This window comes from Lactuca serriola, chromosome 9, assembly GCF_051521515.1.
Source record: "Lactuca serriola cultivar US96UC23 chromosome 9, Lser_US96UC23_V15, whole genome shotgun sequence".
NCBI lineage: Eukaryota > Viridiplantae > Streptophyta > Magnoliopsida > Asterales > Asteraceae > Lactuca > Lactuca serriola.
The window spans coordinates 82,246,087-82,259,620 of NC_136416.1; the positions used below are offsets into that span (position 1 = coordinate 82,246,087).

General features: G+C 39.4%; 1 protein-coding gene across 2 annotated transcripts; it reads left to right on the forward strand.

Moving 5' to 3' along the window:
• The first annotated feature begins 9,151 nt into the window (after window positions 1-9,151).
• Window positions 9,152-13,172, forward strand: LOC145074143 (TLC ATP/ADP transporter). 2 transcript variants are annotated; one of them, XM_079020557.1, is made up of 13 exons: window positions 9,152-9,411; window positions 9,506-9,670; window positions 9,991-10,089; window positions 10,179-10,310; window positions 10,394-10,462; window positions 10,543-10,639; window positions 10,774-10,876; window positions 10,956-11,178; window positions 11,261-11,374; window positions 11,463-11,594; window positions 12,374-12,454; window positions 12,663-12,779; window positions 12,877-13,172. In XM_079020557.1, exons 1-13 carry the CDS (start codon window positions 9,307-9,309, stop codon window positions 12,961-12,963), a joined length of 1,524 nt encoding a protein of 507 aa, XP_078876683.1. In that variant the 5' UTR covers window positions 9,152-9,306; the 3' UTR covers window positions 12,964-13,172. The 2 variants fall into 2 exon arrangements, with proteins under 2 accessions (XP_078876683.1, XP_078876684.1); XM_079020558.1 differs by lacking the exon at window positions 9,152-9,411 and having other exon boundaries at window positions 9,652-9,670; window positions 10,011-10,089.
• Window positions 13,173-13,534: the final 362 nt, after the last annotated feature.

Sequence of the window (13,534 nt, forward strand, 5' to 3'; positions counted from 1 at the left end):
GTGTATAGTGCCGCTACCGGGCCAGCTCTTTCCCCTTCGCTGAGGAGGTACCTGAGACCAAAACTGTAAACTGTAAACACGAATCTTAGTGAGATCCCCCACAATACCACATACCATACACATATAATGAATAGCTAGGAGATACGAGCCTCGCCCACACTCATGGAGATATGGGCCTCGCCCACACTCAGCTAGCTAGGAGATACGGGCCTCGCCCACACTCCACTGTCTCTGAGATACGGGCCTCGCCTACACCCAGCTACTAAACCATAGCATACAAGTATCACACAGAGCACAAGTATAAGCAATTCTATCAAACAATCCTATATCATAATCAAACTCAACTATGAGATGCGGGATCTCCCCACACTCCAATACTAACGTATCACTTATACGGGCCGGCCTTAGTGCCTTAGACCCGTTCCTACTGGAAGGAAACTCACCTCGTAAGACTGACCGCTGGAAAGCTGCTCGGGAAGTCTCTGATGCATCTTGTCGTGTGGCCTCTGGTGCTCGGCCTTGACCTTCCTGCAGGTCAAACACCGCTCCACATACCAAGCTACATCCCGCTTCATGCAGGACCACCAATAATCAAGACGAAGATCCCTATACATCTTCGTCGCCCCAGGATGAATAGAGAATCGGTATTTGTGCGCCTTCTCCATCAAAACCTGGCGCACGCCTCCGAGGTATGGAACCCACACCCTGACGTGTAGTGTCAATAATCCCCTGTTGTCATAGTCGAACGAGGAAACTTGACCCACTATACGCTCACTCTTTCGATGTTCCTCCTTCATAGTCTCCTGTTGGGCCTCTTAGATCTGCTCCAACAATGGGGTCACTACTGTCATCCGCATGCAGATATCTCTGATCGGCGCCACCTTGCGGCTAAGCGCATCGGCCACCACGTTGGCCTTCCCCGGGTGGTAAAGGATTTCGCAATCATAATCCTTCACTACGTCCAACCACCGACGCTGCCTCATGTTAATATTCGGCTAATCCATGAGATACCTCATGCTCTTATGGTCAGTGTAAATGGTACAATGAACCCCATAAAGGTAATGATGCCAAATCTTGAGGGAAAAAACAACAACCCTCAATTCCAAATCATGCGTCGGATAATTCGCCTCATGAGGCTTCAGTTGCCTCGAAGCGTAAGCAATAACGTGACCTCTCTGCATCAAAACCGCCCCCAAACCCGTAATAGACGTATCACAGTATACCACAAAATCCTCTACGCCCTCAGGCAGGGCTAGGATCGGCGCCTCACACAATCTCTATCTCATAGTCTCGAATGTGGCCTGCTGCTCGGGTCCCCAATGGAAAACTACGACCTTCTTCGTAAGCCGAGTCAAGGGTACGACTATCTTGGAGAAATCCTGGATGAATCTCCGATAGTAGCTGGCTAATCCCAGGAAACTCCGAATCTCAAATGGAGACTTCAGAACCTCCCATCTCATCACGACCTCCACCTTGGCTGAGTTGACCAGAATCCCGTTCTGATTGATAAGGTGCCCAAGAAACTACACCTCGCGCAACCAGAACTCACACTTGGAGAACTTGGGGTACAAGCTCTCCCTCCTCAAAGTATCCAAAACCTCTCGCAGGTGATCCGCATGTTGCTCCTGCGTCTTGGAGTAAACCAAGATATCATCAATAAATAATATCATGGACCGATCCAGCATCGACCTACATACGCGGTTCATGAGATCCATGAACGCGGCAGGAGCATTGGTGAGTTCGAAGGGCATGACCAAGAACTCATAATGACCATAGCGAGTCCGAAACGTAGTCTTCTGCACTTCCTTCTCTCTGACCCTCATCTGATGGTATCTCGAGCGCAGATCAATCTTGGAAAACCAAGATGCTCCCTGAAGCTGGTCAAAAAGGTCGTCAATCCTCGGGAGTGGGTAACGGTTCTTCACCGTTACCTTGTTCAGCTCCCGGTAGTCTATGCACATGCGATGTGACCCGTCCTTCGTCTTGACAAACAGAATCGGGGCTCCCCAAGGTGAACTACTCGGCCTGATAAATCCTTTGTCTAGTAGCTCCTGCAGCTGCGTACACAACTCCTGCATCTCGGGAGGAGCCAGTCGATATGGTGCCTTGGCTATCGGAGCCGCACCAAGGACTAGGTCGATCCTGAACTCCACATGTCGCTTTGGAGGTATCCCAGGAAGCTTCTCCAGGAACACATCTGGATAGTCTCGCACCACCGGAACGTCACTCACCGTCGCTTTACCTGCCTCTCGGGTATCCATGACATAAGCGACATATCCTGTGCAACCCTGATGAAGGTAACGCCTGGCTCTCGCTGTCGAACATAAGGTTGGTCCTCGTTGTGGCCTCTCGCCCTGAATCACTAGCTCTCCCCCACTTGGGGTCCTGATCCGCACCAACTGATGCGCGCAGTCGATCACTGCCCCATTGGGGCTTAGCCAATCCATGCCGATAATAACCTTGTTCCCCCGCAAAGGTGTAGGAACCAAGTCTACCAGGTAGCGCTCCTTAAATAATCTCAGCACACAATCTTGGAATACCGTTGATGCTCGCACTGATCAATCATCGACGATCTCTACCTCCAAAGGACAATCGAGCATGCTCGAAGACTCGGGAAACCTCTTTCTGAGCGCAAGAGAAACAAACGATCGGGTAGCACCTGAATCAAACAATACCTGAACGGGGATACCGTTCACATGGAACGATCCTAAACAGAGCACATATAAATATCATATACATTATATAAATAAATCATAGGGAAAGAATCATACTCGTCACTACGTCAGGTGCAGCGTGTGCCTCCTCTGTCGTCAACTAGAAAGCCCGACTCCTAACCACTAGAGCCTCTGCCTTGCCCCGCTGGTCATCCGTAATCCGCAGGGTCGTTGGAGCTGGCGCCTTTACTGGCGCTGCTGCTGCTATCAACTGGGGGCAACTGGCCTTTTTGTGGCCCCTCTGGTTGCAGTGGAAACACAGCAACTCAGATGTTTGAATAGTGGGTGCAGGGGCGGTACAATCCCTGTTGAAATGTCCCGTCTTGCCACACTTGTAGCAGCCCGACGATCCCATCCTGCACGCCCCTCATGAGACCGGCCACATTTCTTGAAGCGGCCCTGTCCCGGCTGGCCTTTCGGCTCCCATCTAGCCCATTGGGCTTCTTCCTCGAAGCCTCAGTCACCAATCCCTCCTCATCTTTCCTCTTACCAATGTGCTATAGATCAATCTCTCTCTCCCTCGCCCTGGCAATCATAGAATCCAGGGTGGGACAAGTTGAGAAGCTGACATGCTCACGAATGTCGGCCCGTAGCATGTCGTGGTAGTGGGTCCTCCTCATATCCTCATCTCTCACATACTGAGGCACCAATAAAGCCCTCTCTCGAAACTTGGCGGTGATCTCTGCCACGGAATCAGTCGTCTGCCTCATACCGAGATACCCCCAGGCTAGTCGCTGGAGCTCCACAGCGGGTGCGAACTCAGCCCGGAATCTGGTCACAAAGTCCGGCCATGTCATAGTCTCAATAGCTGAGGCTCCCAAGGAGTCACCAACCGACTTCCACCAATCTCTGGCTCTATCTCTTAAAGACCCCGCTGCAAATCGTACCTTCGACCCCTCGGGGCAGAAGCTGGTCAACTGGGCAGATTCAATGTCTGTAATCCATCGTCTGACAGCAATGGGGTCCTTCGCCCCACGGAAATCCGGTGCACCACTGCCCCTGAAGTCCTTAAAGGATAGTGTGCGTGATCTTGACTGAGTGGTAGCCATGTCACTCCTGAATTCCCAGAGGCGATCCTCCATCAGCTCGATAATCCCTTCCTTGATCGACCCAAAGATGACAGGGGTCGCATCAAGGATGCCTCTAGTGATCTCGGACGCGATGAACTCACGTAGCCTCTCATCCACTGGTTCAGAGCCTGAACCCAAACCCGATCCCTCTCCCGAGCTGCTAACTGCTGGTCTTGGACGTAGCACCACCATTCTTCAATACATAATGACAAACGTCAGTGATGCTAATACATCAAGAGGGACCACATCTATCACAAGTTCCCTGGTCTTGACTAAGCCTTCCTTGATTCAAGTATGAATCCTCTGCTTTCAGTAGTACGGGCCCATACTACCTTCCATATCTATCCGTACCTTCCTCAAGAACCGCCTTGACTCCCCCAAGTCCCTTCTACTACTACCGATCTCTGCTATTCCCATCCTAGGCTTGCCCTAGGGTACCTCTAACCCCACCCAAACTAGTCCTCAGCTACTGAAGGCCTCCTTGTAATGCCAATCATCCATTACTTAAATACAATCACATGCAACGAGGCTAGGATAATCCTTCGAGTAAGGGACTCATCCCTACAACGGTTAGGACTCAAACAAGAGCTGCAAAATAGGGTCAAATCCAATTCTCTAAGATTATGCAACCCTGATCACATGTGACTTTAGCGTATTCACCTAATAGCTAACTCCCATCACTTAGAGTCTCACAAAGCACAAAGCAAGGAGCATTCAAACAAAAAGGGAACGATCTCAAGCAACCCTATCCTCATAACATGAAACTGTACTAGCATGCAATGCTAAGCTCATACTATCAGGCATAACCTTACATGCTATCCTACTACTGTCCACTCAATACTAGCATGCAATTTTCATAAAGCTGGAACACATATAGCAGACACATAAGGCATCCTCCTAGGTCCTTAGTCCTATACTAGCATGTTGTTCTACTGAAAATGCTAGCATAACATAAACTTGTATGGGTACTTTGGGGAATACTTACTTGAACTCGGCTAGTCGCGCACATCACACACTTTGTTCTTTTTCCAAAACTCTTTATCTTAACTCTAGAGAAAAAAAACATTTTCTTTTGTAAAAATCTTTTAGTCCCTTGATTTGAGTCCAGACACTCCCGTGGGTGTATCTGAATCCCTCAAACCAGGGCTTTGATACCAACTTGTAACATCCCAAATTTTGAGTCCAAAAATTTCATTTTAATTATCGGATTATAAAAACATTCATAAGAAAATTGTGTAACAATATATCATTTTGTGAATCAATGTATCAGATTTGAAAACCTAGAACATATAATAGTAACATGTCAGAGTACAATCCCAGAATATCTCAAGTGCGAAAGATCAATGCTTGTGTGTATGATGTGCCACTACCAAAACAGCTCTTTCCCCTTCGTTGAGGAGGTACCTGAGACCAAAACTGTAAACTGTAAGCACGAAGCTTAGTGAGATCCCCCACAATACCACATATCATACACATATAATGAACAACTAGGAGATACGGGCCTCGTCCACACTCCGCTGTCTCTGAGATACGGGCCTCGCCTACACTCAGCTACTAAACCATAGCATACAAGTATCACACAGACCACAATTATAAGCAATTCTATCAAACAAGCCTATATCATAATCAAACTCAACTATGAGATGCGGGCTCTGCCCACACTCCAATACTAACGTATCACTTATACGGGCCGGCCTTGGTGCCTTAGACCCGTTCCTACTGGAAGGAAACTCACCTCGTAAGACTGACCGCTGGAAAGCTGCTCAGGAAGTCTCTGACTGTTGCTACTCCGGAAATCTTCCGGCTATAATCCCCACAAAACACTCAGTCAGAATCTGATATCTACTCTTAGGGTAAAATGACTATTTTACCCCTTACCCCTACCCAGGACCAAGTCAAATTCAAAGTCAACTTCCAGTTGACCCGACTCGCCGACTTGGGCCGTTAAACTTGTCGAGTCCCTGTCTCTTCAACCGTCCTCATCCACGTCCCTACTCGTCGAGTTTAACATCGACTCAACAAGTTCTTCTAACACAACCTCGGATGAACCTTCATCCGACTCGACGAGCGGTATGAACACTCGTCGAGTCCATCGCCATCCTATGAATACGTCCTAACCTCGACTCGCCGAGTTGTATGAACAACTCGTCGAGTTCATCTTCAAGTGTTGGGAGATTGCCTTGGACTCGCCGAGTCTGTTCTAGCACTCGCCGAGTCCTATGAACTCTAGGTCTAAAACTAAGTCCAATGCATTGGGTTACTCTTCCTGTCCTGCTACAACCCTTCTAACACCCAACTGAGTTCTTTTGACCCTCAACAGATATGGGACTCAAAGCCTTGGACTTGTCGAGTCCCAAGAACGGACTCGCTGAGTTGGTCACATCCACACCCTAAATCCTCGATTTCTAATGTACAACTCATGACCAAAAGATAGATCTAGGCTCCTACAATCGTTTTAGCACGTAAATTTACAAACTTTACGTGCATGCATGGGACTTTGAGTCCATCACTTAAATCCCGCGTCTCATCCCGCTTCTACTCGACGAGTCCATCACTTAAATCTCGCGTCTCATCCCGCTTCTACTCGGCAAGTTGGGCCATCAACTCGCCGAGTTCTAGGACAAAAGTGAAAAATTACTTAAATAAAATACATACCAGGAAACAGGTGCTACAGATACATATGTATAGATATATACGAGGTTGACATCCCCACCTACAGTTGTTAGCTACAACCTCGACCGATCAATCAAAGCTGGTGACAAGTATCTATTATTGTTACTACAATGTCTAATGAAACGTTGTAGGGGGTACATTCATTCACATAGCTTGGTTATAGTACTTATTATAAACATTAACTAGAATCTCTCTCTTTCTCTCTCACTCATTACTATGAGCTTGGTTGCTTTTAAAACTATTTTAAGTATGGATTTACTTATGGTCTCTCTTTTACTACAAACCATGGACTTGGTTTCCTTCCAAACTATTTTAAGTATGAAATTACTTATGTAACAGTACGATTTAGTTTTCAAATATATTCAAGGATTCATTACAAAGACAGTTTTAAGTATGGATTTACTTATACAAAGATACATTTTGGCTTTCAAAGACTCTTTACAAACACAATTTTAAGTATTGTTATACCTACAAAGATTTTTTTTGACTTTTTAAAGTATTACTACTGTTAGCAGAAAACCTGTAACTCATATCAACGTTGTGTTGACCCTCAAAACTACATGAGGAAATCACTAAACAAGCATTCAGGATGGATTGGATTACATGGGACCTAGCTTACTAGCCGTTGTATTATTTGCCTATCTGTTAAGGCGATTCATGTATTATTATTATCTGTAAGAACCTTATATTCAAAAATCAAGATGGAATACAAATGATATTTTGTTTATTGTTGTACTTGTGCTATATATTCAGTTTACCTGTGATCCATGAACTTAGTCACACAAACCGACATGTTCTGCCGCCTCGGTCGGGGGTGTGACACTCATGAACAACACTAAGTATGAATTTATCTGTTCTTACTTGTATGAATTACGTTCTAAACCCTAAAAGCTTCCTTTGAATCCAATTTCAGGCTACCCTCTCTGAAAGGACTTAAAAGCAGATGGTTTATGTCGATTATGCCAGAAGAAACCGTGCTTATGGTTGTTGGACTCTGTTTCAAGCGTGAAACACAAATCTTTCTAGCCGGTGCATAAATTATTGAGGAAAATCAATATTAAAAGATTTATCTACTTTGCTTCCTAATATGCTCACTAAAGAAAACATGTTTTCCTCGTCTAAAATCGAACCATTCTTGAATTCTCTCATCTCAGGTAAATCGATCACCTATTTCTCTTTCAAAACTACAAATTTACCCTAATTCGAGAAAACTGATTATAAAAAGGAAGAATGAAATCACCCATCTACTTTTTTCCCCTAATTCGAGAATTTTCAATCTCTTTCAAATTATATCTTACTTTTTGCAACTAGCGGCGCTAGATTTCATAACGTGTACAACAAATGATGTATTCGAGTTCACGATTTTCACCGAATCCTTTAGGAATCGACTTTCCAGATCCAACACCAACATGTAGTGGTGTGAGAGAAAGACACATACAAAGTTAAGGTGGTCCGAAAGGTGTTGATTCTTTTTTCTGATCTACGACCACCGTAAGAGAGCGTCAGGAATCATTTCTGTAAATGAAAATCTGGTGTTGTTGATTAGTAGACATCATGGGGATGGTGACTTATGAAGATGTCCCTTGTTCTTGAGAGAGAGAGAGAGAGAGAGAGAGAGAGAGGTGTGGGTCCTATATTTTAATTTAATAAAAATTAAATTAAATAGAAAAAGATAAAAAAAATCAGGAAGGCATATTAGTCATTTCAATTTAGCGACCAAACCACAACCAAAGTAGCTCAAAAGGTCTACCAATTCAAAAAAATCAAAGCATAAACCAAATCTCAAAAATAAAATAAAATTACATACCACATGAATATTTTTGCAGTTTTGTCTTTCATCTACTCTAATAAACGAAAGTTTTTTTGCCACTTGTCACATTCTCATTCAATTTGTCAAATATCATTTTGTGGTTATTTTGAATTAATTTTTTTCCACATGTCATTTTATGAGGTTTTCTATTTTATTAAATTCTACATAATAGTTTAATGTAATAATTGCAATAAATATAATAATAAATAGATATCAATTTCATTAATCAATTTACTTTTTAAATTCAAAATTCCCAAAATTAAAGCTCATTAATTTCTTTTGTTTATTTATTTAAATTATTTGTTTAAATTTAAAAGATAAAAAACATTCTCATTATAATAATTCAATATTTTTCTTATTTTCTTATAAATTCAAAATTTTCAAATATTTTGACCTTTATATTTAACTTTTATTTTTTAAAAAAATTTAGGCCATATAATATATGAGCCTCATAACTAGTCCTCCCTAATAAATAAAGAACTTTTTGCCACATGTCATATTCTCCTTTATTTGGACACATGACATTTTCTAGAATTTTTGAATTTACTATTTTCCACTTGTCATTTTATTGTATTTTTCATTTTATTAAATTAAAATTCCACATTTAATATGTAAGTTAATATATATGTAAGATATTTATTAAAAAGGGTTTATATATGTAATATATTTAATATATTAAACCTCATTAATTATAATAATTCAAAATTTTTCTCATTTTTCTTATAAATTCAAACTTTTCAAATTGTTAAAATTTCATATTTATTTATTTTTTTAAAATAAACCTATATAATATATCATTCTTATCCTAGAGTATTAATAAACATTAAAAAAATGTACTTTTTTTTTAACAAGCTAAGGGCAATAGTTTGATCATTGATGTGTATTCGAAACTCTTTCTCAAAATCAACACATGACGGAGAATAAATTGTTTTCGTGACTTGAGCGATCTTTTGTTTTGACTGGCAAAGTTTCATGTATTGTTCCGATCTCAATACAGCCTTCAACGTCTCTACCCTCGCGAACAAAACTAAGATACAAGATGATCGCAGCAAGATCCCCAATTCAATCCTTCCTATCCTTCTTCCTCAATATTCATCCTCACGAAACCTACTCCGTTTTCTACTCCACCTCATCTTTCTTCTTTGTAATTCCTTCTATTCCAGATTACATACTTTGTGTCTTTCACGATTTCGATCCCAATTATAATCACTTGCTTCTTATTTCATTCTGATATGCAGGTATTAAGTGCGTATTTTGTGGTTTTGCCATTACGGGATGAAGGTGCTATCTCCTTAGGTATTGGCAATATTCCGGGACTCTTTGTGGGATCCTTGATACTTACATTGATTGCTGCCCCTCTTTCAACTCTCATCTTTTCATTGCCTAATCTTCCTAAAGCTAAGGTACATACTACATACATTATGTCCTCCGATTTCCCCATTTTTATGAAATTTTACCAGTTATGTAACTTATGTTCAAATAATGGCGCGAGCGCTGGATTCTAAAAGATGATTTTAGGTTAACAGTAGTTAGGTTTAGTGTGGATTTCGAATAATTGAAGAAAGAGTTGCTATGAAGTTCCATTAGTTATGCGTTTCTTTTCAAATTTCAATGGCTGTATAACTATAACATATAACATTCAAATGTGATTACATGAAATGCTTTTACTTAAATGAATCTGGACTTCATACATCTTCTGTAATAAGTTTTTGTTGAATTCCAGGCTTTGGTCTTGATACACAGGTTTTTCAGTGCAAGTCTTGTGCTGTTTTTCATATTATGGGCGCTATCTTCTCCTGCAAATACATTTCCCACCTTCAAGGTAAAGTACATAACATCTGTTCAAGTTGTGTCTTAAGAAGTTAAGATATCGTTTCTCACATTCTCATTGATCAATTTTTACATGTTTAGGGTTTCTTCTCTGTGTCATCCACCATTAAAGATGAAATAAAGGTTGAAACTGAACCTGTTTCTACAAACCCTAGCGATTGGGACAAGCATGGATGGTTTTACATTTCAGTCAGAATAGGGTTCTTCTTATGGGTAATCATGCTTTTCCCTTTCAATCTTGACTTATATTTTTTCAGTTTTTCTGATTGATGATTACAATTTTAACAAAATTGTAGGTTGCTCTGCTAAATCTTATAACTATATCTTCAACATGGGCAAGAGTGATTGATGTGATGGACAATGAGGTGTGTAATGTAATGTGTTTGCAAAGTATGTGTTTGTGACTTTGTTCATGTTTTAAGTTTTAACTCCATCTTGTATTCAGTCAGGTTCAAGACTGTTTGGATTTATAGGTGCTGGTGCTACTCTTGGTCAGCTTTTTGGTTCATTGTTTGCTACAGCAATGGCCTGGGTGGGACCATGTAAGATTAATCATTCATCTCTTTGTTTTTTGAGAAATGGTTTTTGCAATCTATCTGTCTATTTTATGTTCATTACTTCTTTTATCAAGATTCATCTCTCTTATACAAATTCTTTTTGCTATTTTTGTTATCAGATCTATTGCTATTTGCTGCTCTCTTGATGGAATTGGCTGCACAGACATCCAAAAGGATCAATAAGGATGTATCTGTTCCTTCTGAAGAAATGGTTTCTCTCAGGTTCTTATTTATTTTCTTCCTTATGGAAAAATCTTCTTTAATATCTTCTCTTAACTTCCATCTTTTTTTTTATTTCTAGAAAAACAAAAGTTGATGATCAAGATGAGATCAACGAACCAGATTCATCTGATCACAAACAATCTTCTTCACCAATTACTTCAACTTCAAATCTTGATTCAACAAAGCCTCGATTCTGGGCTTTACTAGATGGATTTTCCCTTATATGGTCTTCAAATTATCTATTAGTTGTATCATTGTTCTTATTTCTAGGAGCAATCACCTCTTCCTTCTTCTACTTCCAGGTAAAAAAAAACATTACTTTGTTTATTATTATTATTATTTATTTATTTATTTTTCTGATTTATTTTTTTTATTCAACTGCAGAAAGTAACAGTAATTGCCTCAACTGTTACAACCCCTACTGAAAGAAGACGATTATTTGCACAAATCAATAGTTTTATCGCTGTTTTTATCCTCGCTGGACAGCTTACTTTAACAGTATAATTCTTCCATGATATTTGTATTTCTAATAACTTTTTTAATTAAAAAAAAAGAAAAATTAATATTTTTCTTTTTTTTATTTCAGGGTCGGATCCTTACTGTAGCTGGAGTTACTGTTGCTCTTTGCTCTGCACCATTTATATCCTTCTTGAATACGATTACAATCGCTGTTTGGCCAACTTATTTTTCAGTTGCTCTCTCAGAAACCATCCGGAAGGTTTTTTCTTTAATTTTATAATAATAATAATAATAATATTAATAATAATAATAAGGGTAGATTCCATAAAAGTCACTAAAAAATGGAGTGTCAACATTGAACAAAAATTGGAAAAAATGATTTGGAACAAAAAATCGAGTGCCAAAATTGAAAAAAGCGAAAACTTAAATGTCTTTTGTGATAATTTTTTGAGTAAATTACACAAATGGTCCCTATGGTTTGGGGTAATTTGCACGTTTGGTCCTTAACTTATTTTTTTTACTTGGGAGGTCCTTACTATTTATTTTTGTTACATGCTTGGTCCATACTGTTTGTTTTTGTTACGCGCTTGGTCCCTGTCTTACCTAAAAAGACTTATTTAAAAGGGAAAAATGGTGGGGGTAGGTAAGGTAAGGTGAGGGGGGTGTTTATTTAAATAAATTAAAAAATCAAAGGAAAAATAGTCTTTTTAGGTAAAACAGGGACCAAGCGTGTAACAAAAACAAACAGTAGGGACCTTCTGAGTTAAAAAGATAAGTTAGGGACCAAACACGCAAATTACCCTACACTATAGGGACCATTCGTGTAATTTACTCTATTTTTTTCCTTTCAATTTTGACACGTCAGTCAACCTGGTTGACCGATCAAGTGGTCAGAATCGTAACAAATTGGTAAACGGAATGTCAAATTCGAGACAAAAAATAACAGTGTCAAAATAGAAATTTTCGTGTAAACTTAGTGACTTTTGTGGAATTTGCCCTGATAAATAATATGAAACATGTAATTAATGGTTTTTACAGGTGGTAACATATGTCGTAACTAGACCAGGAAGAGAACTACTATTCACCGTCGTATCACAAGATGAAAAATACAAAGCTAAGGTACAAATACAATGAAGTCCAAGGGTAAAATCGTCATTTAGTCTCACTCAGACCGTTCAAAATAGAAACACTTTATCCAGACATACATCATTACGTGTTCAACCATTTTATCCGTACCGGTTAATGGAAAAGCAAAAAAACAGTCCGAGTCGGCGGTCAGTCACAATCACAGTCAGAGAGAGTCAGAGTAACAGTATTTTTTTGACAGGTATGCATAGATGTACTTGTGCAAAGATTTGGAGATGCTACGGCAGCTGGGATGTATAAGTTACTTTACAGCAATCTCAATGGCAAAACGACACATATTTCGCTTTATGCTATGCCCGTATGCAGATTCCATCAACTGTCTATCTATATTACTTTATTATTATTTTTATTATGCTCTTTTACTTATTTATTTTTTCGCTTTTAATCTTATCCAGATTTCTGTTTTATGGATATTTACGGGATTTCACTTGGGTCGTCGACAAACACAACTTGCCAAATCACAGAATCTCTCATTCTCCTAAAAAAAAGGTGGATTTTTCAATTTTCATTAGTTGTGTGTAATAGCTAATGATTGGATCTCAAAATAACATATGATTATTATTATCTTTAATAGAAGTTTAAAAAAAAAATTGGATTGAAGTATATGTGGGGAAATGAATGAGTTTAGATAATATTGAAGTTAAAATAAGAATTAAAGATTTGAAAAAATATATAAAGGGAATTTTGTGAAGGTATCATGTCAATCTACGCCTATGGCCAATTTTGTGACACATGCAACAGGAGATTGATTCCTTTTAATCAGAATAAAGAGTCTTTTCATTTGAGTTAGATTTATTCGTACACATGAATATTCTGTCCTTGTATTATTCTTTATTTAAAATTTTAAAATAATAATAATAATAAATATAATAGCCTCGTAATCTAGAGACTAGAGCTGACAAAACAAAAAGAATATTACGGGTCAAAACGTTAAAATATTTTGAGTGTCAAATATGAGATATATAAAACTATGTTTGCTATAATTAGTAATATATTTTTTAAATAAAGTTTTACACTGTTGCAATTTTGGTTGTTTATTTTTAAACTTTATCT